General features: G+C 38.8%; 1 protein-coding gene across 1 annotated transcript in view; it reads left to right on the plus strand.

Moving 5' to 3' along the window:
- The first annotated feature begins 322 nt into the window (after nt 1–322).
- BCAS1 (brain enriched myelin associated protein 1) overlaps nt 323–23162 on the plus strand; it is a 46521-nt gene continuing 23681 nt past the window's right edge. Inside the window, exons 1-7 of the mRNA XM_082773055.1 lie at nt 323–421; nt 3024–3097; nt 3212–3293; nt 10597–11009; nt 16334–16492; nt 17066–17110; nt 21293–21433. Coding sequence (XP_082629181.1) covers nt 388–421; nt 3024–3097; nt 3212–3293; nt 10597–11009; nt 16334–16492; nt 17066–17110; nt 21293–21433 — 948 coding nt within the window. The 5' untranslated portion in view covers nt 323–387. The remainder of the gene's footprint in view (nt 422–3023; nt 3098–3211; nt 3294–10596; nt 11010–16333; nt 16493–17065; nt 17111–21292; nt 21434–23162) is intronic.

Here is a 23162-nt window from a genome sequence, read left to right on the forward strand (position 1 = left end):
TTGCAAATCTGGAGCCACGTATGCATGCAGTCAGAAGCAGTAGTCTCTGCAGCAGCAGTTCCTAGATGCTATGGCAGAAATGAATAGCTATGACATTGCTTGCTTGGCATCTTGAATCTCTGCCAGTTTGATACCATTTTATATTTGTTATCATTTCTGCCAATACTCAGTTTTGTCTATAGGTGGCAGTGACCTTTCATTTTTTCTTTAATATAAGGCAGAAGCATGCATGCATATATATTTTCCTAATTTTACTGGAGGATCTGGGCTAGGACAGTGAGTTCTGTACACATAGAAATGGCCACAGACTTATCACCTTTTTTTCTGTATCCACTTTTTGCCTCAGAGCATGATAAAAAGGCAACTACTTACACCATACAAAAACCAATGCAATGTAATAATCAACTACTGCTGCAAGAAGGTAAGTCTGAAGATTTATAATATACATTCTTGATGGAGCACTGCATTCAGTGCTCTGGAGACATATTCTGAGGTGGTTATGTAGGAAGTTAGTCCTGCTCTTTTATCAAAAATAGCCTCCAAGACTTTTCCAGCTTCTGGTAAAGTGAAAATCTTTTAAAATTCCATGTAGCCTTTGTGCATGTTTTATTTCAGTCTGAATTATAAACTTGAGTGTAGAAAATGGGCATTTTTTTCTAGGACAAAATATGCCAGAAATCAGAGCCTATGATCTCTGCTCTGTATCAGTTAAAGATAACTTACTTGACGTGAGTAGAGCTGGACAGGAAACAGGAGTAATTCTGAATCAAGCTACAAATCATTGTAGAAATAAATAAGAAAAAATAGGAATTTGCTTCTCAACTTCCCTCAGATATATGCTTATTTCACAGCACATGTGAAAAAGGAAGCACGTAACCTGCAAATATTCCACCCTTTGCTTAAGTTGTCTCCTGGCATAAACCAGGAGGCCTTGTGAATGGAAAACAAAAGTAAATCCTCCAGATTCAACTGGATACTAAATTTATCACTGAGACTAAGCAGCAGGATTTGAATCTTGTTTTCTTCCGTTCCGATAGGATAATACTTAATGTTGCTAGGAGACAGAACTACATAGCAAGGACAAGAGGCCATTGTACATCCACAGGGAGATGTTGGCTGTTTTCCACAATAAATCAGAAGTTCTGATTTATAGTGGAAATATCAGCTGAGAAGATAAAATCCCTGTAAAACAACTCAGCAGTCTGAAATCAAGGCTCGGTGCTACAGCCACTATTTCTGCAGCGTTTCTCAGCATCACATGTCCTCCGTTCATGTTTCAGCATCAGCGGGGCTGTTTAGTGTCCAGCTCAGCACTGGGCACTCAGAGAACAAAAACCATGCCTGGAAGAGAGGCCCAGCTTCGATTTCATGTCAGCTAGGATGCAGCATAAAATAGAAACCAGATCTGAATTACCCCTCTCAAGCAAAAGTTTGTAGATTGAGGTTACCAAAAAAAGCACAACCAGCTGGAACTCTAAGCAGTAACTGGAAGCCGAAATGAGAGGTTCCCCCTGCTTCCGAGATTCAAATTCTAATGAAGGTGATTTAGCAAAACTGCTCTTTTCCTCCTTTTCTCTAATAGTCAAAGGCTGTTACTGTTTAGTCAAAGCACCAAGGAAGAAGTTGCTCTTCCACGCCTCTGCGGCTACGCTGGTCCATACAGGCACACAGCACAGCAGCAAGGAGCAGAGGAGCACCTGGCACCCATGGTGCCCATGCAGGAAATCCAGCAGGATGAGCACTGAGGTTGGAGTGGGGCTGCAGCCCTCAGCCTTCCTCTCTCTGGAGACCTTCCTATTTCAAGGCATGGCTCAGAAGCATCTCCCCTTATTGTTTGCTTGTGCAGCTTTAATGCTCCATATGTATGTATATCCTGAGCCAAAGTCAACAGGAGCCTTCCTCCACCCTCAGCCTTCAACCATGTTGCAGGGAGTGTGTTTGGTCCCAAGGAATTCACAGTCCACAGGGCACATAAATATACATAAGGGGGAAAAGACAACACAGTTGAATGTATACTTCTACATAGGAAAGATTGAATTGAAAAAATTCTAAAATTGAATCAAATATACTGCTCCTTAAACACACTTTAGGGAAATAAGAACAGTTTAAATAAACATTGAATTATCTAATGACTTAATGTTAATTAACTAGATAGAATTATGCTTTTATTGCAGTCAGAGATCTGACTCCAGTAGGTGCGAACATGAGAAAGCTGTTCCAAACTGCCCAGTTTGGGTAGCAGTAATGCTGCTGTTGTGACAACACAAGATGCAGCTTACTTGAAAAATGCATCCAAGACCACAGATGAAGTCAGTGGTGGCTGGTTTGCATTGCTTCTGTCTTGCTGCAGCTCCAGCTAGCTGAGAAAACATCTGTGTATCTGTGAGCTGCAACTGACCCGTGGATCTGCCTAGAGCTGCCCCATACTTTCACAGCCATATTCAACGGGATAGTTTCTCTGTAGGATTTGCTATACAGAACGACTTACCACACAGGGCCAGATTTTCAGAACTAACACGTGAACGTGCGTGATTTCTTTGCATGCTGCCTCTTTTCTGTTCATCTTTTTCTCACATTTAAAAAAAAAAAAAAAAAAAAAAAAAAAAAAGGCGAAACCCTACAAAGCTGCTATAATTCATTCATATTATTTGGTCTTTGTCATTTTATTCTGCTACTAACTCCACACATCTTTCCTATCTACTGAGTCCTAACAAAATGATGCTGGAGCAATGGTATCTAGTTTTCTTCAAGAAAGAAGAATTCATTAATCTGTGCCATTTGCAGAGAGCAGCTGTGACCCCTGTGTGTAATCTGCTTTGAATACTTCTGGTGGGTGCAGACTGGTGGGTGCAGACTGATGACAAGGACAGGTGCTTTGGGGCAAGCAGGTGGGGCTTACAAGGAATTTAACAGGCTATCAAAGTCTGTTGCCATTGGCTGTCTCTTAATTTTAGTTAGGTAGTAAATCTATTAATGGGAAAGAAGGTACATTTTCTTTTTTTTTTTTTTTCCCCATCTCACAGGAGCTATGGGTAATACAGTGAGTGTCCCAGAGGAAGTTAAAGAAGACAGTGCATGCCCAGTGATAAGTTATCAGGTAATCAAGAGCTGGCCCTTTTCATCTTCTTTGACTACAACTTATTGAGAAGTCAATACTTTTCAAATGTCCTGGTATGTCTAATTCTAAGAACTATTTTATCTGGTATTTCAGGCTCTACCTGAATCTCCTACCAGTGTCAAAAATGGATCTGCTGTATTTGTTCAGGCTCATCCTCCTGCAAAGAATGGTGGAGGTATGTACCGGGCAGCATTTATGTCTCTTTTGCCACCAGACAGAGAGAGAAGTTTATGCTGGAACAACAATAAATGGTGATATACAGTCTCATATTAAAACATGAGATTATATTTTGATTCTTACCTATGAATCAACATATGCAGCTGCTCAGAAACTTGAGAGTTAAAATATTTCAAAAAAATGAAATAGGAAATTAATTCCAAGTCCTCAGGAATCTGTTTAATTATTCTAGGAGCTTGGTTCTGCTTTTGGTCCCCCAAAGGGGTTATTAGACCACAGAATTTGGTTAGCATGAAGTATGATAGTATAGGCACATTTTGATACTGGTCCCTTTCAGGGTGTCCTGTGATAAACTGCTTCTGCTGGGGTTCTGGAGGAAATTGTGCCTCTAAGAAGTCTCTGAGGAGTCTCAGAGCACAAACTGGGGCATAATGTGTCAATGACATCAATGCAAGGATGAGCTGGCTTGTTAGCAAGGCTCTGTGTTTGTGGGGGATGCGATGGGAAGCTGTTCTGCAGGATGGAAGGAGGCAGAAGTGCACGTTTCTGAGGGAGAACAAGTTGTCTTTAAATAATTTCATGGCATCCCTAATGCTAGCAGGGAGTTACCAAGTGAGATCATTGTGCTCAGATGCCAGACTGAAATATCTGCTAGTGTGGAAACTGATAGTCTGGAGAGGAGATTATCAAAAAACAAACAAAGAAGTTACTGAATGTGTCTAAGAATGTAGATCTATGCAGGCTAGAAAGTAAATATGTTAAACTTTAAAACATTTCCCAGCTTCTGTGGAGGAGTAACTTCCAGGGGGCAAATGTCTGCACTCTTGGTCAGGATGCTTTCCTTTGCCAAGCCCATTCTCAGTCAGAGCAGCATACACAGAAGTCTACTTTGCTCTCATTTTAGAGGTAGTACGCCTTGGAGAGAGAGGGGCATGTCTGTCTAATCTGCAGTGGTATCTTCATAAATAAAATGCATCTGTCACCTTAAATTTTCTAGAATTGAGTTATGGCACGGTAGTTTAGAGAGCTAGATAAGTGAAAGCTAAGAATGTAGTACAGCTGAAAATACTGCCAGAGGTTAGTCTTATTTACTAGAAGTTTATTCAAACTGTGTCATAAAAGACTAATGTAACCATGACCACCTCTCTACTGTTACAGGACGTGTTGGATGTTATTCACCAAGTACCTGGGTAACCGGAGCATAAGGGTGGAGTTTTCTCTTTATCTGTACATTAACAAAATCATGTTGATATGCCCTTGTGTGTAAACTGGGGGTGTTAGTCTGGAAGAATGGTATCTAGAATGGCTTGGTTCTTGCACAGTGCTTTTTTATACTTTGTAAAGAACAAAAGGAGAGAGATATCAGGTACTTTTGCAGGGGTGTGGGTACATCACTGCTGAGTTAGTACATCCCATTTCAGACCTATTTCATGGTGTACATAACAGGACACCAACCAGACTTTCAAGTGATGGTAAAGCTGAACCTTGGGCTCCCCAGGGAGAGGTGCCTGTCAGCAGCTGAGACTGCTTTAAATGTTCACACCCTTTTTTGAAAATCTGGTGTGAAGTATATGGCCTGACCACTAAAAATTGGGCTGAAAAATTGGGCTGCAAACAATCTTAAGAAGTTGTCTCCACGTATTCACGGGCAATTGCTCTCAGCCACAGATGTGTCTCTCTCTCTCCTTGTCTTTCAGCACCTCATTAATTTCTCCTACTACCTCTTGTTGGCTTTGGAGCCTTCTTGACCAGTGTTCAGCAGTGCTCATTTGTAGCAGCGTTGCTACATTTTACAACACTGAAGATCCAGCCAAGTTAATTTTGTCAGTGTTTTCCTCGTATTGGATTTATTTCTGTTCTCAGAAAATAATGAAAGCCAACTATTCTCTCCAATCTCTGTAAGGAGAGAAAAAGTTCTATTACTTGTTGTTAAGAGAAACTTATCAGACTTGCATCTAGTTTAAAAAAAAAAAAAAAAAAAAAAAGAGAAATAATCAAGATAGGTATGGGGATATGTAGATGGTACTGATTACAGTTCAGAATCTCGACTCTGTGACTAATTTCTGAATGTCATCTAGCTATAAGAAATCAGTTTAAATGGTTGTCCACTAAAAAATAATAGCCTGTAGTTGTGTTTCTGGTCGTGCAAGCTAGCAGGGTTCTGGGCAGTAAATAAAAGCCAGATGATTTACACTGTCTGAAGTCTTAGGAAGTAAATGTATGGTGATTTGTTTCTTTTAAATACATAAAAGGAAGTATGTTTTACTTAAATGGATTACCTAATTAATGTAATTATTAAACTGTTTTATGTAGCAAGTTGAAAAAATTGACTGGCCTATGATAATATTACACATATTTTAATTTTATTAATGTTTAAGCAGCAGTTAAGTCATTAACTATGTAGACAGCACTGAAATTGCACTAGTTTCTATAATTTAATCAAGGCGTTGGTGATAAAGAAGTGAATGCTTCTTGGAAATAGAAGTTATTCTTATAGAAAATGTAGTTGATATTTCTATTAAAAAAATACAGCGATCTATTTTATATCCGTAAAGTAAGCATTCCTAGAGAAGACAACAGAGCTGCAAAAGGCAAGTGAAGCAAGAGGATTTCATTAATAGATGTGTTTGTGGCCTTTGTCTTATTAGCTTGCATTTTTGTGATTGCTAGTGATCTGACCATGTGCTCTGTGTTAAATAGTATAGCTGATAAATGAGTCTATGAAATCCATATCTGCTAATATAATGGGGAAAAAAGTAACGCAGAGAACTAACTTAATATGACTAGGGGAAGTAATGTTATTTGGAAGGGCCCCGTAACCATCTGCTTCACATCTGGGTGAGCAGATTGGTGACTGGTTCTCTGCTGCTTCTGCTCAAACAGGCTGACAGATGTGTGGGCTCAGGGATTCTTTCCATTGCTTGCCTTTTCTGCTTCTGATTACCAGGGCTGCGGACGTTGCACAGTGCTATCATCCACCTTCTCTTTCTGTAAAGCCATTGAAGTAGTAGTGGTGCCCTTACTGCTATTTATTGACATCTTGCTTTGTGAGCAAAAGGATAGCAAATTTTATCCTGACTTCTTAATGTTCTTTGATGGCCTTTTTTAAGAAGTAATGTGGGACAAGAAAGATTGGAAAAGAATATTAATGTATTTTTTCCTTTTAAGAAAGGAGGGAAAGTCTTAATTTGGAACTCTGATGCTTCTGAAAATTCATGTAGTCTCATCACAACACTGTTTTTTTGGCTTTGTTTTTTTTGGGGGGTGGGGTGGTGTCTCCCATGCAAACACTAGATGGATTTTTTTCTGTTGTCCAAAGCATCAATAGCAGAAAACCTAGCACTTATTTTATGGCATGTCCTTCACACAGTAGTAGCCCATAGCAGGAGATATCTGTGAGGACCTTGGCAATTAAAGCTCTTCCTCATTCAGCAGCTAAAAATGAGTTGCTGCGCAGTTTTTGATTAAAAAAAATTATATGTCAAATCTAGCACAGAAAAATATCCTTAACTCTAGGGTGGTCTTACACAAGTTGGACTTTGCAGCTGAAATACTGTTTTGTTTTGTTTTGTTTTTTTTTTTTTTTTTACATATCCTGCTGAAGTAAAGGGAAAGGAAGGATAAACCTGTAGTGTGGTTATCTGTTGATAAACACTTGACAGTGAAATGCCTGTGTAGTAGTGGTAAGAAATGTAATCTCTCAGCAGTGCTGCAGATTGTGCGTTGATTTTAGTTTCAGAGCTGTTATTAATCTTATTCAGGGTGAAGTGCTTTGATCCACTTGCAGAAGTGACCTAGAATATTGGAGGCTTTGCTTCTGTTCCTAACTCTGCTTCTTGCAGAGTAATTTGGAAAAGAATGGTACTTCTGTGTTTAAAAAAAAAAAAAGTCTGTCTTATGGCTGTCTATCTATGAATGAATGCAACAAATGGTGTGCTTTTATTATCAAGGGTCTGACAGAGAAATGGGATAGTGGAAGCCTCCTGGGTGGGTACAGAGGTTTAAAGTGCTGTAAAATAGAAACAACTGAAAGGAACAAGCAGTTGGGATTTGAGTTCAAGTGCCAGTGAACTTGCTGAGAGGTGGGTTAAGCTTCAGCCAGCTAATTGGGAGAAATCAGTTGGAAAAGGGCATCTGTGAAGGTGTTCCCAAATCTTGTGGACATCATTGTGCATTTACAAGCAATAGTAAGGACTTGGTTAAAAATGAATCCCTTTGTGGGAATGAAAAGAGGCTGAAATGGAAGTGTTGAGGGGTTGGAAAACATTGTCAAAACTGCAACATTTTCATCCAAACAACGTGATTTCAAAAACTTTCTCCTCCACAGTTTGCTGAGAATATGGCATGAGTCAAATCCTTCTGTTCAGCCCACCACATGAATGTCTCCTCTCTGGTGGTAGGATCTGCCTTGCCTGGTGTCTGAGCAGACTTTCCCTGAAACTGTTTGAACTGTTTTGACACAAAAGACATGCTGCAGAGCTCATGCCAGTGATATTTTCCAGGTCTTTCATTCCTTCTATGATAATTAGAGATAAAAGGAGCTTGATAGGTTCATGAGCTACTTTTTGTTTAGTTGGTTTCTTCATGATGAGCTTATATGTCTATTTTTATACTAAAGACAGCTTTTCTGTACTTCATTTTTAATCTATTACATAAAACAGGAGTTCAGCATTTATTACAATTATTTTCCAGTGGATGTTTTTTTTTCTACTTTAGCTGGGGAAGGGCTTGCTTCTTTACTTCCTTCCCAAGTTTCCAACTATAATTAGAAGTCAGTGCTTCAGTTCTTTTCTCATAGTACTACAGGAGGCTTAGGAAACTGACGCCTAGTGGCCGTGACAGATACGATGGTGGTAAAATAGCTAATTATTTGTACCTTTTCTTTGCATGTCATTATGTTGAAATGGGTGTTCATGGAATATTGTAGAAGAATATTAGTGGCAAACGAGTCTTGCCAGCATGAGTCATTTTCTTACATGAATAGTAACGAAGAATCCAGGGAAAGAAATTTTCTCTATTAGAGAGCACAAAGAAATGAAAATTTATTACCCTGGACAGAACAGGATGTACTGATGTGCTCTCACCCCTCTGCATGCTTGCATATGCACAAAAAAACAATAAGAAAGCAAATGTCAGACTTAAAATGTTGGAAGCAGAGAAGCTGAGAGGCAGCCCTCCTGGTGGCTGGAGAAGTGCTGGCCTCAGTTGTGAATCTTGCAGCAGCAGGCCTTGCTTTGTCAGCTGTTGCTCCTGCTGCTGGAGAGTATTTCAGTAAATTCACTTGATGTAAATGCTGGCATGTCAGTATGCAGTACATCTTCTTCTTTTTCTTTCTCTCTTTTTTTTTTTTTTTTTTTTTTTTTTTTTTTTTTTTTTTTTTTTTTGGAAGCCCCCACCTCCGGAAGCAGGGACTTCCAGTCCCTGGATGCTTGCTGATGGGAACCAGGCAGTATTTGTGGATGTGGGCTCTGCTCTTGTTCTGCACAGAGATGTGGCTAGGAGCCCTGAGCACGGCCACAGGAGGAGAGCATGAAATGGATAAGGACACATGTTGTACCGTGCCTGCTGCTGTCTGTTATGCAAAATCCTTGGTGGGGAGGATCAGAATGTTAGTGTAATTCTGCTGTGAAAAGCGAACTGGTAGTTTTAGAAGCTGTGATTATTCTGTTCAGTTTTCCTTATCATGAAAAGGAATTTTAAAAATGAAACAATGCTGAAAGTGTGTACTGTGGAAGACAAGCATTTTAGTCAAGTTTTATTGGCAACTAGGGTTTCATTTCTGTTACAGTAAAATCCAAAGGGCATAATATTGACTAAAGACAATTATAATTATTTAAAATGATTTCTATTTTACACTGAAACCAGCAATTTTTAAATTAATATTTAGCAAGTCAGTTTGAGACTGACAGTTTAGCACAGCTATAATTAAGTAGACCTAAATTTATGCTTGAAATCTGTGCTGGTTAATAACAGGGAAAATAGATACATATTCCAGTCAAAGCAGAGAATAGAAGCTCAAAATGTAAGATTTACCTCTGTACAAGATTCTTCTTGTTTTCAGGGGTTTCACACCACATGAGCAGTCTGATTTGGCCTCCCATACACAAAGCAGATATAAGAGATTTTTTTCTCATTTTTGTCTTCCTTTTGTCTTCTATAAAGCAAGAACCTACTGTTTCCATATGCACATACAGGATTAGGGATTTTCACCTCAGCTGTCTTACCAAACTGCAATTGTAATAAAAATCATAAAATATACTTCTAAGATGAAAGACTTTTTAAATCTAAAGTGTAATGGCTGTGAGTACACAAGCAGGAATTACTTGAGATTTTTTTTTTTGTTTATTTGGGAAAGAAATGTGATAGATCCATATTGCTTTTGGGTGAAAAAAGTCAAAAACAAAAGGATAAAAGGCCTTGTTCAGATATGATTTGTAACTATTCGAATCAGGCTTAAACTAACCTACAGAAAATAGAGGAAAAAAGTAGAAACTCTACTATAGAGAGTAGGCAGCAAGGCAACAGCATTGGAAAAATGAATGAAATACGTTGTGACTGCACAGGCCTTGGGGAATTTGGCAAGCCAGGAAACAAAATCAGTCCTCTCTGTCTCCAGTCTTTATTTATGTCTAGTTTTGACAAAGGAAAGTGTAATATTAATGTAAAACTGTCTTAAGTTTTATTGATGCTTTCACATATAATGTATTTAATTGGAAGGTAACATATTCTCAGATGAAATGAAATCACCCAGTCCACTCGATTAAAATGCTAAAGGCATCAGGGCTGTTTTTTTTTTTTTCTTTTAGCACGTCTGCCAGGTTGAGCGCTCCAAAACCTCAGCCACGACCTGACACAGCTGAGCAGGGGCTGTGTAGAACATAATTTGCGCCAACATCAGTAAGGAATGACAGAGGAAGGAAAATCAGATGGGCAGGTCCAATTGATGAGCTACAGCTCGTGTTTAGTGCAGGAAAACAACGGGGTCCTGAAACAAGCCATGCTGTGTGTGGTCCTCCCTGGGGCTTCACGTTCCGAACTACTTAGTTTATTAAGTAGCGAAGTGACCGCAATTAATTGTACAACCTGTATAACTTTGCTGTGTGGGATAATTGCTGTTTTATGCTTGTTTGCAGTTGATGCGAAGGCAAGTGTTGCGCGGGATAATGCGGCCGCTTCTTCCCCAAAGACAAAGGAGCAGAGCGCCGGCGCTGCAGGCGGGGAGGTTGCTGGGAGCACTGCCAGCAGGGCCCTGCCATCTGCTAAACCCCTCTCTGTCTTCGCGTTTTCATGGTCTGTACCAGGGCGTACTGAAGATCCAGCATCAGACTCATCAGTTGGATCGGCGAAGCTTGATGTCAGCTCGGAGGCGCCCAACGTGAACAAAGCGCCAAGTGACAGCACGGCCTTGCCCACGGCAGCTGCGCCACAGCCTGGCACCCATAAAATCCTGGCCCAGGCCCAGTCAGCATCAGTGCCTCACCACAGCAGCCTAGCAGCACCTGGGATACCTGACGGAGAATCTACAGCCACACTGAAGCCAAAACAAGTAAACTTTTTTGACAAGATCTTCAAACTGGAGAAGGGGAAGGAAAGGAGCCAAGAGCAGACTCCCACCCAGAAGGAAACAAGGGCTTTAGACGCTCCCGACGGGTGCAGTGAAGTGCAAGAAGCTGCCAGATCACAGAGAACTTCAAATGGCATCCCACCGGGGAAGGCAAGTGCTGGGTTAGGAATTTCCATGTCACAATGACACCTCCTAGGAATAATGATTATAGCCCAGGACAAACTGATGTCATGGTGGCTCAGTGAGTGAGTTGGTTTTGCTCTTAAAATTATTGTAGGTAACCCCTGGAGGGGTGGCTGGGAGAAGAACCAATGGCAGAGCAATAATAACTCTGATGCCTGCTCCATGGCTCAGTGTTGGCACCTGGCTGAGGGTTTCAGTTCCTTTGCATTGCTGTGAAAGGCGTAGGCAAGGTAGCTGTGTTCGTGCTCCAATAGTCTTAATAGTGAACATCAGCCAGCTACAGATGAAGGCAGAATTACCTGAAAGCAAAATTGTTTCTTGTACTTGATGATTTTGGAATTTGATACTGAATGGTTTGAATAAATTAGTATAAGATGGTCACTTTTCTTGAACAATAGCTTATTGTTGCATCCTGCACATACCAGCAAAAGGAATAATATACAGTAACAATTTCTGTGCTCTTTGTGACTTTTAGTCAAACAAATACAGTCTTTAGAAATGATTTTTACAGGAGAATGCAATATAGAATAACCTATCTGAGAGAGCTTGCTAGTCAAAGAAAGGATCTGAAAATAGGCAGGAATTCAGTGTGGTTTGTTAAGCATCATGGATGGAAATTTGTTGCTGCTTTTAGCAGCAGCCACTTTGTAGCCCTAACACTTGCATTTTGTCTAAAGCAGAATGGCAGGTAGTAATAAAGGAGCGATTTTATTCAACTTCTTCCTTGTTTATTCTATTATCATCATAACCAACTGGTCAGACCTAATCCAAGCCCACAGTAGTCCTATGTTACTAGGATAGATGAGTGTAACATCTCAGTTGTTAGATCTGTCACTGGTATAGTTCATTGACTGTAGTAAAGTTTCTCTTCAGCCCGGGTGCATACCCAAGGCAAACACTTTTTAAGGACAGCAGGATAAGATTTTTATACCTCCAGCAGAGTCTAATATCAGTAAATGCACTGGAGGATTTATTTTCAGCAACTACTGAAAATGTTCATCCCCTGGATTGTGAACAAGTAGCATAACTCTTACTAGTCTCACTGGAATAGTGTCAGTCCATACTACCTGGTGATCTATCTCAAGCCCTGTCCAAACCAGGAATGGGAGGAAAGAAATAGTTTCATGGATTCCTTATCAGAATCTGTGTGTAAGTGCCATTCTAATGAGAATTAGTTTTATTGTTTTAGTTCAGGCTTTTAAACAACATTTGCTGAGTAATCACTAATGCTTTTAATAGTGTTGAACACTTGAGGTGAGCTCACAGGATGCTCACTGCTTGTACTGACAATGCTGCAGGTTATCCCCAAAGGCTTCTTCAATTGCTATTCTTTGTGTGTTGTTTTTTTCTATTTTGTCTCCTCAAAATTGAAGTTTTCATTAGTTGTATAAACTTATTGTGGTATTTTTGAAAATTAGTTTGTAAGACTTAAATGTTACACTTTTGACCCCTGCATTTCAAAGGAGACACCCATCACCAGTGTCTCTGTTATGTATGTGCCTTTAAAGAATTGATAGTCTCAGCCTAGCAGAATATCAAGTGTTTCACTACAGAAACAGAACTGGGTCAATAATACTGAATGAATAACCTATTCAGTGCATTACTGCCACATCTATTTGCAGCTATAAACTAAAGTTTTTCAGCTTTATAAACTCCCCACAGATATTAATGACTAATACACACAAAGGATAAATTTTGCCTGTGGCTCACAAGAATAAAAAATGGTTATAAAATATATATTTTATATACAAATGTAAAATTCATAATTTCCAATTTTGCTGTGATTGTGAACTACAGACTGTGAAATGTTATGGTTCATGCTGTGTAAGTAGAACATCTAAATTTGATTAATTTTGAATTCTGTTCTATTTGTCATCTTATTCATATGCTGAACTTCTAATGGGGATAATAGGAAATCCCAAGCACTAATCAGCTGTGGGGTGTTTGACATGTACAAGTATTTGCATTATCTTAGCACATACAGCAGCTTTTTTATGCCTGGTGCCTTCTTGAGCACAGGTGTCACACTTAACAAAAGTGCCTGTACATCTTTCACATGCATGCTTAAAGCTGGAGCATTGAAAATGTTTGAGGGCTCATAAAATCAGGGTTTAAGTTAGTATACATGGGTCCTGAAACTATATAACAACATCGAGTTAAAATTTAACCTTATCCTTAGGCTTTCTGTCTATAAGCTTTGTCTTTCATTCCCCAAATATACAAAGGAGTATGTGTTGGGGATGGGGGAGAGTTGATAAGGACCTTTTCTGGGAAAGATGTAGCAGCAAAACACTTCTGACATGTTGCCAGATCTTAACTCTGTTCCTAAAACAAAGGCTGTGGCTCTGCCTTGCAGCACAGTTGCCTTCTGTTTCCTCTAAAGTTGTTCATTCCCATGTAGGATGGAGGAATGACCAAATCTAATTTAATTGCTGTTACTGTAGTAACTTCAAACAGTTACCAAATAATCATACTAAAAATCCAGATATTGCTGCCAACATTTTATTTTTTTTTTTTTTTTTGTGGATTATGGCTTATAGTATCTGTAAAAGCTAAAGAAAAGTTTCCCTGAACTGGGTGCCAGCACATAACAAATAACATTGCTGGTAAGTAAGAGAGAGACTCCACAGTTGTAGCTCGAGCTGCACAAACATTCTGTGTTTGGTGAACCACTCTTTATTTTTGTGGTCTACAAAACTACATTCAGAAGACAGCATAATTAAAACAAGGACAGAATTCACGAATTCATGAAGCATTTACTATGTAAGCCAAAGAAAAGATAAATTATATGCCTGAAATGTTTCACTGAGCCATGATTCATACAAACAAAAGTGCTGGCAGGAATATATTCTTTTGATATGTTTTTCTAATGACTGGACTAAAGCTACAGTATAAGTATTTAAGGTGTTTATTACCCCCAAATTTGGCTCCCCAAAGAAATGAATTGAGCATTTACACAGGAACTGTTAACTTCTAATGTCAGTTTTCTTCTGTTATTTCTGGAGTTTTCTTTCATTATTATTTGCCTTCGGGACTTTGCACAGAATATTACACAGTGAGCTTCTGGAGAAGTTTTTGTGGTTGTTTGGCTGTGGCTTAGAAAATGTGATATTGTAGGACTTTGCACTATCTCTGCTTGATTTTCACACTGAAGGCCTGAGCCTGTATTCCTTCCTGCAGTGGTATCCCTATGAAAGCACAAGATGGATCACATTATCTGTCAAAGTCCAGATCTGTCTGTCTAGCAGCAGTCTTGGCTTGGGAATTCTGGAGTAGGGGCTTCTTGTGCCATGGGTCACTACATGGCCCGTTTGTGTTCTGCAAGCCTGGAGGGATTTTTTCGATGGCTTTGTGCCTGAAGCTCTGCATGGTTTGCAATAGCTGCCACATCTGGACAGTGTGGCGATAGCAGGAGATGCATTTCTAGTGCTGCCAGTCGTGGTGACTGTCACCTCTGCAACTGTTTCAGGTTGTATCTGCTGCTAATAATAACTGTTTGTTGTAGTGTCTAACAAAAAAGAGCCCTTCCTCCTAAACAGCATGCACCTCAGAAGGGTTTATACATGTGTGAAAATAAGTAAGTTTATTTTTCTTTGATAGCATCAAGTACTTTGCTAATGAAATTTTGTTTAGCAATGTATATACTGCTTTTTGCTTCTTCAGTCTCTTGCCTCATGTTTCTGTTGCCCCTTTGATATCTGAAATAGAGCCAGCATTTTTCATAGAACCAAAGCTCTTTAGATGGCATCCCCGGAGGAAGGGCTTCTGGAGCTGGTGTGGCCGTGTGTGTCTGCATGGGACATATTGTTCTTGGAACGACTCAGGCCTGTAGCTGGCAGTTGGACAAAGTGGCGTGTTAGAACCTTTGCGAGCAACTCCTAAATAGCCTGTTGAAACCTTCTGAACTACTGTGCTGTGTTTCTTCATGGGTAAATTTGGAAAATGGTGGGTGGAGAATTAAACTGAATTCTCTTCTTGCAAGTCAAACGTATGTTTAACTCCTTAAATGCTGCATTGAGACTGGCCACTCCACGCTCATTTTTCCTGATCCCAAATTAGCCCTCTGAAGATTTAACTTGTCTGTGTGTTTATTCTCCTTCCTTCAGTGATCTATAGAAATGTAGGGTCTTTGAAAATCCTATATGAATACTGCTTTTAAATTCCTTGGTACGGGGAAAAGAGTCATTGGGGCATCTAGTGTCCTAAAACCTGCTCCTCTAGTCACTGCTTCCTAACTGAGCATGTGTGTGCTTCAGTCTAGCTGAAGATAAGTTCTGGAGAAATACAGAACTGCTATGATGGTCCATTCAGTAAAATTTCAATTTTCCTACCAAGGTCACCACACTTCACTGCTCTAATAAATGCAGGGCTGGATCTGTCAGTTATAGTACAAACAGATAAACAAAAGGGAAAAGTGTTGTTGATAAGACTTGGATATTAATAATTATGTGTAGTGCTCTTTAAAAGGAAATATTGAATTGGACATGAGAATTTGTCTCAAGCTGTTCTGTCCTGCAAAAAGTTTGTGTTGGCTTTACCTGTGCAGTCTGAAAGCAAAAGTGTCCAGAATGGCAGGAAAAAAAAGTGCAGAAGGGTGCCAAGCTCTCCAAAACTGGTCTAAATGTTGTTTGTTTTAAAAATAAATAAAAATAAAACAGACCCTTGTCTAGGTTTCTAAATAGAAATTAAGTAGTCTTTAAGAATATTGCATACATGTGAGTGCTTGAGCACTGGGAAACTATTCTGGGGCTCTGGTGAATGTAATTCCAGGAGGAGAGGAGACAACTATCTGTCTCAGAAGAATTACTTTGTGGTGGTGGTGTTTTTTTCTTTTTAACCTATACCATGTTGGTATTTACTAGATAAATTATTTCTGGAGTTGCAGAATAATAGGGTGTCGGAAGCAATCTTTGTATGGTACAATCAGACACTGAGCAAGCCATCAAAGGCTAAAAATCTCAGTGTTTATTCCTATTCACAAGTTCAGCCTTGAAAAGAGAAAAGCAGTGTTGTTTAGGATGCTGTGTGCAACTTTACTTGTGTTTGTTATACTTGGTAGCTCAGAACAATGTTCCTCCAATCAACAGCAAATGCTGAATATATTAGAAAAGAGGGGAAAGAGATGTATAAATGCTCAATTGTTCTGAATACGTAGGCTGGAGAAATATGGTTGGAATTAGGGTTGTGACTTTGAGCAACATAATGCAAGTCACAAATGTTACTTTTGCATTCCACTGGAAATCAAGCAAGCTGGGACTGAGGAAACTGCCCCATTTTTTTTTTCCTTCTAGGAGATAGATGACCGCAACCGAAGCGACCTACGGCAGGACTTGGCAAGTGGCAACAGTCTTGCTGCTGAGCAACCTGCAAAGTCAGAGGTAAACCAAGACAGCCCCCAGGCAGCTGCTGCAGTGGACAACCACTCCGTCATGAGTTTCTTTAAAACACTGGTAAGCCATTGCTCTCCTCTAGGTCTTAAGGCTATGGCTCAAAATGAGTGCTTGTAAAAACCCCTTGTGGATGTGCTTAGCTAAATGTAATGTGCTCTGTCATGAACACTGAGGAATAATGAAGCCAAATAGATGTTTTAGAGAATGGCATGAGATGACAGATGTAGGTATGGTGCAGTTTTGATAAAATGATGACCTACTCTGAGAACTTCCTCTGCTGCACAAGTACTTGTAAACTTGTAGGTATTTAGCTGTCTTAAATATTTTTTGCATGTTTAAATTTTGATTTGTAAAACCTTGAAGTTCATTTTCATGGATTTTTGGTTGTAGAATCTTCAATAACACTTTTCCTCTAGATATTTTTCATCTTTGCCACTGCCTTTAACTTACTCTTAAGAAATGTTTGTCGTAGAAATTTTCTCATATGTGAGAGGGGAAAAAAAAAAAAGTACTTTCACCTCTGTGCTGGGGGGAAAAACCTGCTAGTTTCAAACAGATGAACTTTCAGATCTTTTGAAAGATTGAGCTGGGTATGACTGTTTTCTGTGGTGTTTTTCCTCAAATATATTTAAGGTCTCACCAAGCAAAGCTGAAACCAAAAGTGAACCTGAAGACAAGGTAGGCAAATTTCTTGTTCTGTTACTGGTCACTGTTTTTTAACACAGGTATTTATTCTTCATTGTATTGCCTCTTCCCCTACTGATGATATCATTTGCAGTCACAATTTAAAATATTTTCTGCCTGAATAAATTTGAAAGGAAGATGAGTATGAACAGTGTGATTCCTCAGATCAAATGGTTTAGTTAAGATCAGATTTGTAGCATTTCTGTGAAGTTCATGAGCTGGTAATGATTTTGGCTGTTACTCTGACTTGCCCTTGATCTGAAGAGTCCTTGCAGTGAAACCCTCCTGAGTCCACAAAAGCTCCATTTTCTCACAGAGCTGAGCAAAGTGTATCATTCTTTGCATCCTGTAATGCATGTGCTCATCAATGTTACCTCTTTGTACATCTGCAGTACTGCAGAAAGGACATATGAGGCCTCCTGCCTACAGCAGCTTCTGGATTATTTGGGCAGGGGCAGCACAGCTATCCTGCCCCCCATCTCTGAGTGTGGGAAGATGGGGAGGATCATCTTTGTGTTGAAATCAATAAGGAAGAGTGGGAAGCAGAAGAGAGCTCCCAGTGCTTCCTCTCTGGGACTCCTCTGGCTGAAGCACCCTTGTTTGAACCATGCTACAGTTGGAGCTAGTGATCTGAGGAGAATGGGTGGGCAGAGGTTGTTTTTGTGTTTTGTTTTGTGTTTTTTTTTTTTTCATATATATATATTTCTTTTTAAATGAAAGTGAAAACATAATCTTTTAAAATGGAAAAATGTAGGTGTTTAAAGTATTTTCCTTCTCCCTTCTATCCCATTGTTAAGCTAGTGCCAAAGCTTGTAATTGCTTCAACAGAAGCAGGAGTTTGCCAGATGATCTGTATTAAGCTGCCTTCTCCTCCTTCAGTGTTTCATTAGCCTACAGGCATGTCACTGACTGTCTCATTGACTGGGAACTCCCAGATTAAATGATGCTATAACTAGAACTGAAATATTTTTTTCTTCTGCAATGCTTGTGATAAAAATTTAAATAACACAAAGAATAAATCCCCTCCCCCCCCCCCCCCCCCAAAAAAAAAAAAAGTTATCTCCATGCATCTATTAGGTAACAAAACTCACTACCTGCATCAACATTTGTTTTCTATCCCATTTTTATCCTTTGTCCTATTCAATCTTTATATAGTACGGTACTAAGATGGTGAATATTTTTTTACGGGACTTTGTAAGTACATTCAATTTTTTTAGCTCAATTCTGGGAGCTGTTAATCAGGGCTGATCTTTAAGATGTCCAGAAAAGGTGGTTATCAAATTGCACTGTTTCAGTGAGGTTTGTGTCTCTTTCAACACATTGTGAAAAATCCAGCTGTTCAGTACAGTTTGCATAATTTATCATGTGCTTCTGTAGCAGGTAACTGATGCAGGCATATCATAATTTGGAAACAAATATGCTGTTTGGGTTTGGTTTGCTATCACACCTGTGAGGGTAAACAAATCCAGATGACTAGCAGGATATGCAACCTTTTTGCATAGAGGTTAATGGGAGTTGCTTTTTACAAAGAATTTCTTTATCTTCACTAGTGCTTTCCTGACACAAAGAATTGAATTTTCACTATATTCAATAAAAATACATGAAAGTGTATTACATACATATGTAATTACATTACATATTACATACATGTCAACAGCCATAGAAAATTTGCAAATTTTATAGCTGATAAGTATAATGAAATAATGGTCAATTCCCCCCTGAAAAAATAATTCGTCTTTAACAGATGTGTTCTCAAGTGTGGCTTTCTGCCTCATTCAGGCTGAGCCGTTCCCAAGTGCCAGCTTTTTGGCTAGGTTGGTTGGCACAGGGGCCACGATGTATTTAAGTAAGTCCTGGTCACGCTTTCATTTTGGCTGCTTACGCGCCCACTTGTTTTGTGTTTTCCCACGGCTAAGAGGACTGACAAGTGTTCTTGTACTTCCGAGAAACAGCTCAGCAAAGCACGGCAGTACCCTCCCTCCTGGTGAAATGCAGAGGTGTGCAGTATCACCAAGTTCAGAAAACCTGCAGTCTGTGCAACAATATGCTGTCATCAGTGGTGCCCCTGGCTTTAATCTGCTGGTTAGAGACATGTATGCTTCCAGCAGCATGGGCGCACCCTTAATGATTGTCGCTTCGTCCGTGTAAACACGAGAGTTTAGCCTACATAATAAATAATACTGAGCTGAGTCAGACATCCTGGGATTAATCTATCCTTTGCAAGTTTATACTAACCAAATGGCATTCATTTGGATCAGATCTGCTCCAGACCACCTATTTGAGCCTTCAGTAACTGCTTCTCATAGTTATGACACTGCACATGTGGGAATGCTACACTACAGCAGGGAAGCACGGCCAATTCTGAGGCAACTAGCCGCAACCTCTCCATAGTACATGGCGTTCTGCTTCATTCAGTGACATTAGATGCTTCTTACAATCTTGAAACCAAGATCTCAGCTTAACGTGCTCAGAAGCGTTATGTTCTTTGTTTTGGACCTTTCCTCCTATCCTGTTCATTGTAGTCAGCTGCAATGCTTTATATTACAGATGCTATAGGCCAATTTGTTTCTTTGGAGTTTGGGTCACTTGTTCCTGTACTTCCTGGAATTCTTGTCAACTTCTTTGAAAGCTCTCCTGAGTGTGAATAGTTTATCTTTCATTTAAAAATAATTAAAATGATTTAAGTGTGTGTGTATATATATATATATACACACATATAATCTATATATATATATATAGATTGGCCTATAGATGATTCTTAATTAAATCAGAAACTAAATAGCCTAAGGAAAATGTTATGGGAATCAGAATGAAGTCCTGGATACTAGCAAGTAACAACTAGAAGAATATTATGTCCTCCTTTGTCCTAAGTAATCACAAATACATCATCTTTAGAACCTGACACTGAAACACTGTAGAGGGAAGAATGCTACCCTGTATTTGTGATTAGTCATATATTGTGGGCATATGTACAGGGCTGTCACCATAGTGCATATACTCCTGTGTTAACTTGTTTGGATGTTGAAGCTTGGTTAAACAACCTTGGATATGTTTATTGTTTTTTTTTTATTGAAAATTATGAAAGTGATGGAGAAGGAGGGAGGAAAAAAAAGCCATTATTCATAACAGTAAAACTTTAATCTTTTTTTTTTCTGCACTAATACACAACCTTGCAGAGGGTTGTGTTGAAGATCTGGGGGAAGGGGGAAAAAAGACAACACTGAACAGTGATGTTTTGAGGAGGTTCTTGGCTTTTTTTTTTTTTAAAGATTATTTTCTAATGGTGTGAAAAGTTAAATAGAACATTTCTTCTAAAACGTTACTCAATTTCTTTCCAAAGACTTGTAGAAAAGTCATGTAGTTGAAAAGACCAACTTCTACTTGATGCATGGTAATTTAATCTGCTGTAAGCTGCAGGTTGTTTGCTATCACTATTTTAAAATAACCCGATATTACTTTTTCCATATAGACATCAGTGTCAAATGTTTTTCTTTGATACTTAGCCCTTTGTAATGCATTTTTCAATGAGGTGCCTAGAGTTCCTGTCTCTAATTTCAATGCGTATTGACTCCCAAAATCAGTGTTGGTTTTTTTTTTGCAGGCACTTGGAATGGAGTAAAAGGGAAACGGTGCTTTTCAATTCAATGCTCTTAGTATCAGTATATCATTAATATTTCTTATACTTTTATTTCTAGCTAATTTTATGTGTATTAATGCAGATTTGTAATATTTTTATGTAGCATATCATGAATATTCATACTGTGCTCTTCATAAACACTTCATCATGCAGAACACTTTAAAGCCCCTACAAAACTGGGGGAAAAAATGTTCAAAAGGTATTTTCCAAGTGATATATCTGCCCAGTTTACAAATAACCCCAAATTCAGTTGATTACTTATTCATTAAATTTAAGCTTCTGTATTTTATATTTATGTTTAGGCAAATTGATTTAACTTTGAGTGAAGTGGATTACCATAGCTTTTATTTTTCATTCACTACTTGCTGCACTGAGTAATTGGGGGGGGGGGGGGGGGATGTTCAGAGCAAAGGGGGGTGTCCAGAGCAAAAAGGAGATATTTGTTTTGAAAGCAAAGTATGAGTGTTTGAATCTTTTTCATGAACAAATTCTACAAGTTCTGTAACAAGTACTGAACTTCAAATGATGTTGTACAAAAGGGATCGAAAGCAGAAAAAGGCCATGGTGGGCAACCTGCTCCGAAGACAGTGCCAGAATCCCAGACTAAAGGAGCCAAGAAAAAGAAGGCAGAGAGTCCCAAGCTAGGACACAGTACTTTTAGCAAACTCTTTAGGCATAAGGTCTGTATGAAACCCTAGGAAGAGCAGAACCCTGAGCAGTAACAGATGGTTCCTGTCACAGAGTGGAATTTAATTGGTAACTGAACTCAGTCTGGCCAGCTGTGCTGTGCAGTGCTCTGAAAACCAACAATGTGAGCATTTCTGAGCCACGCATTATAGAAACAAGCTTAGTGAGCAATGTTTCACTTGTACCATCTGTGAATTCAGGATTCTGAAACAATTCCTCTAACCTGCCGAGCTCCATGCTGCACAGGTTATGCTTCTTACTAACACCTGCTAAGTTTCATTGGTCTCCTAAGATAAAAATAAAAGGTACTGACAAACAATGAACTGTACGGATATGTACATTTCCTTTACATCTCCTATAGGGCAGGTTTAAGAGCTCAGCCAAACTATAATTAAGGCTTTAAGTTTCATGTTGACTTAATATACACAGTCATGTGGTTGAAATTAGTGATTTGATGAATGGGGGCATAACTCATATGACACAGGGAAGGAATAAGAACTTGCATTCACAAATAGTTACTTTTCACTTGAAACATAAAATTTAATATCTAATTTTAGTTTGGATGGAAAAAGCTTTGTTTTCAAGGACAACTTTAAAATGTTGGAAGAGCACACTCTTCATGCAAGTGGTTTTAGTTTTATTTTTAATAAATTGCTGAAAACATTTCACCAGCTTTTGTCTCAAGGTCCATATGGGCACTTCTATTTTTTTCTGAAGAGGATAATATGCCACGATGTTCTGTGGCAGGGAAGCAGAGAATTGAGGCTGTTTAGACCAAAGAATGCAGAAGCAGAACCCCTTTCACCGGGGGAGGAAAATAATTAATATTTAATGCTCATTTAAAACACCCACAAGGAGTTTTTGGTGAGTAGGGGGCTTTATAATTGACAGTTATATTTGAGCACAAGGCCAAGGGAATTCTTTAACACTTCCAAAACGAGAATGTTCTTTCCACTGTCCTCTCTTTTTTGGAAATTAGAACTATAATCTGAAGGAATAAACTTCCCAATGCATTAGTACTACAATTCTTGCCAACTACTTAAAAAGTTAAAGTATCTACTACATTGATTGTATTTTAAATTTATTAAATGAAAACAAATTTAATTATTCATCATTCATTAGGGCTTGCTTCTAGGTAAAAACATAACCAGTTACCATTTCTTAAGGTGCTAGCCTCTCTTTAAAACATTTCAATCTTGAGATAAGTTCTAGGGAGTGGTGACTTTTTCCTTTAGACTTTGATAGTTTTTTTGTTTGTTTTATATCTGGGTCTGGATGAAAGCTGTTATCTTTAAGAAAAGCAACACTAGTATTTTATAGTAATAAAACTTGTCTTATAAAACCTCTCTATTTTATTTACACAACTTTCTTTCCACATACAAAATACAGAAACAACTGGGATATAATTTGTGACACTAGGAATAAACACGATGGATTAAAATAGTGTTAAGTTAGCGTGTAAGGCTGATTGAAAGTGAAAATTCAAATCAGAAATCAGAGCACAGATGGGACAGGCAAGCCCTGACATTGTCACCTCTGGTTTAAAAACATGTTCTGCTTATGTCTTTGAAATGCCTTATGTGTTAACTAGATGAATAGGGAATTAATTGGTTTGTTTGAAAGGATCATTTTATTTAAGTATATGTAGTCTTTCTCATTAATTTTAGGCACTTTGCAGGTTCTTCTGGAAGTACTGACTCTCAAGCCTTCCAAACTGCACTT

Source organism: Aythya marila (assembly GCF_965140915.1).
Source record: "Aythya marila genome assembly, chromosome: 16".
Lineage (NCBI taxonomy): Eukaryota > Metazoa > Chordata > Aves > Anseriformes > Anatidae > Aythya > Aythya marila.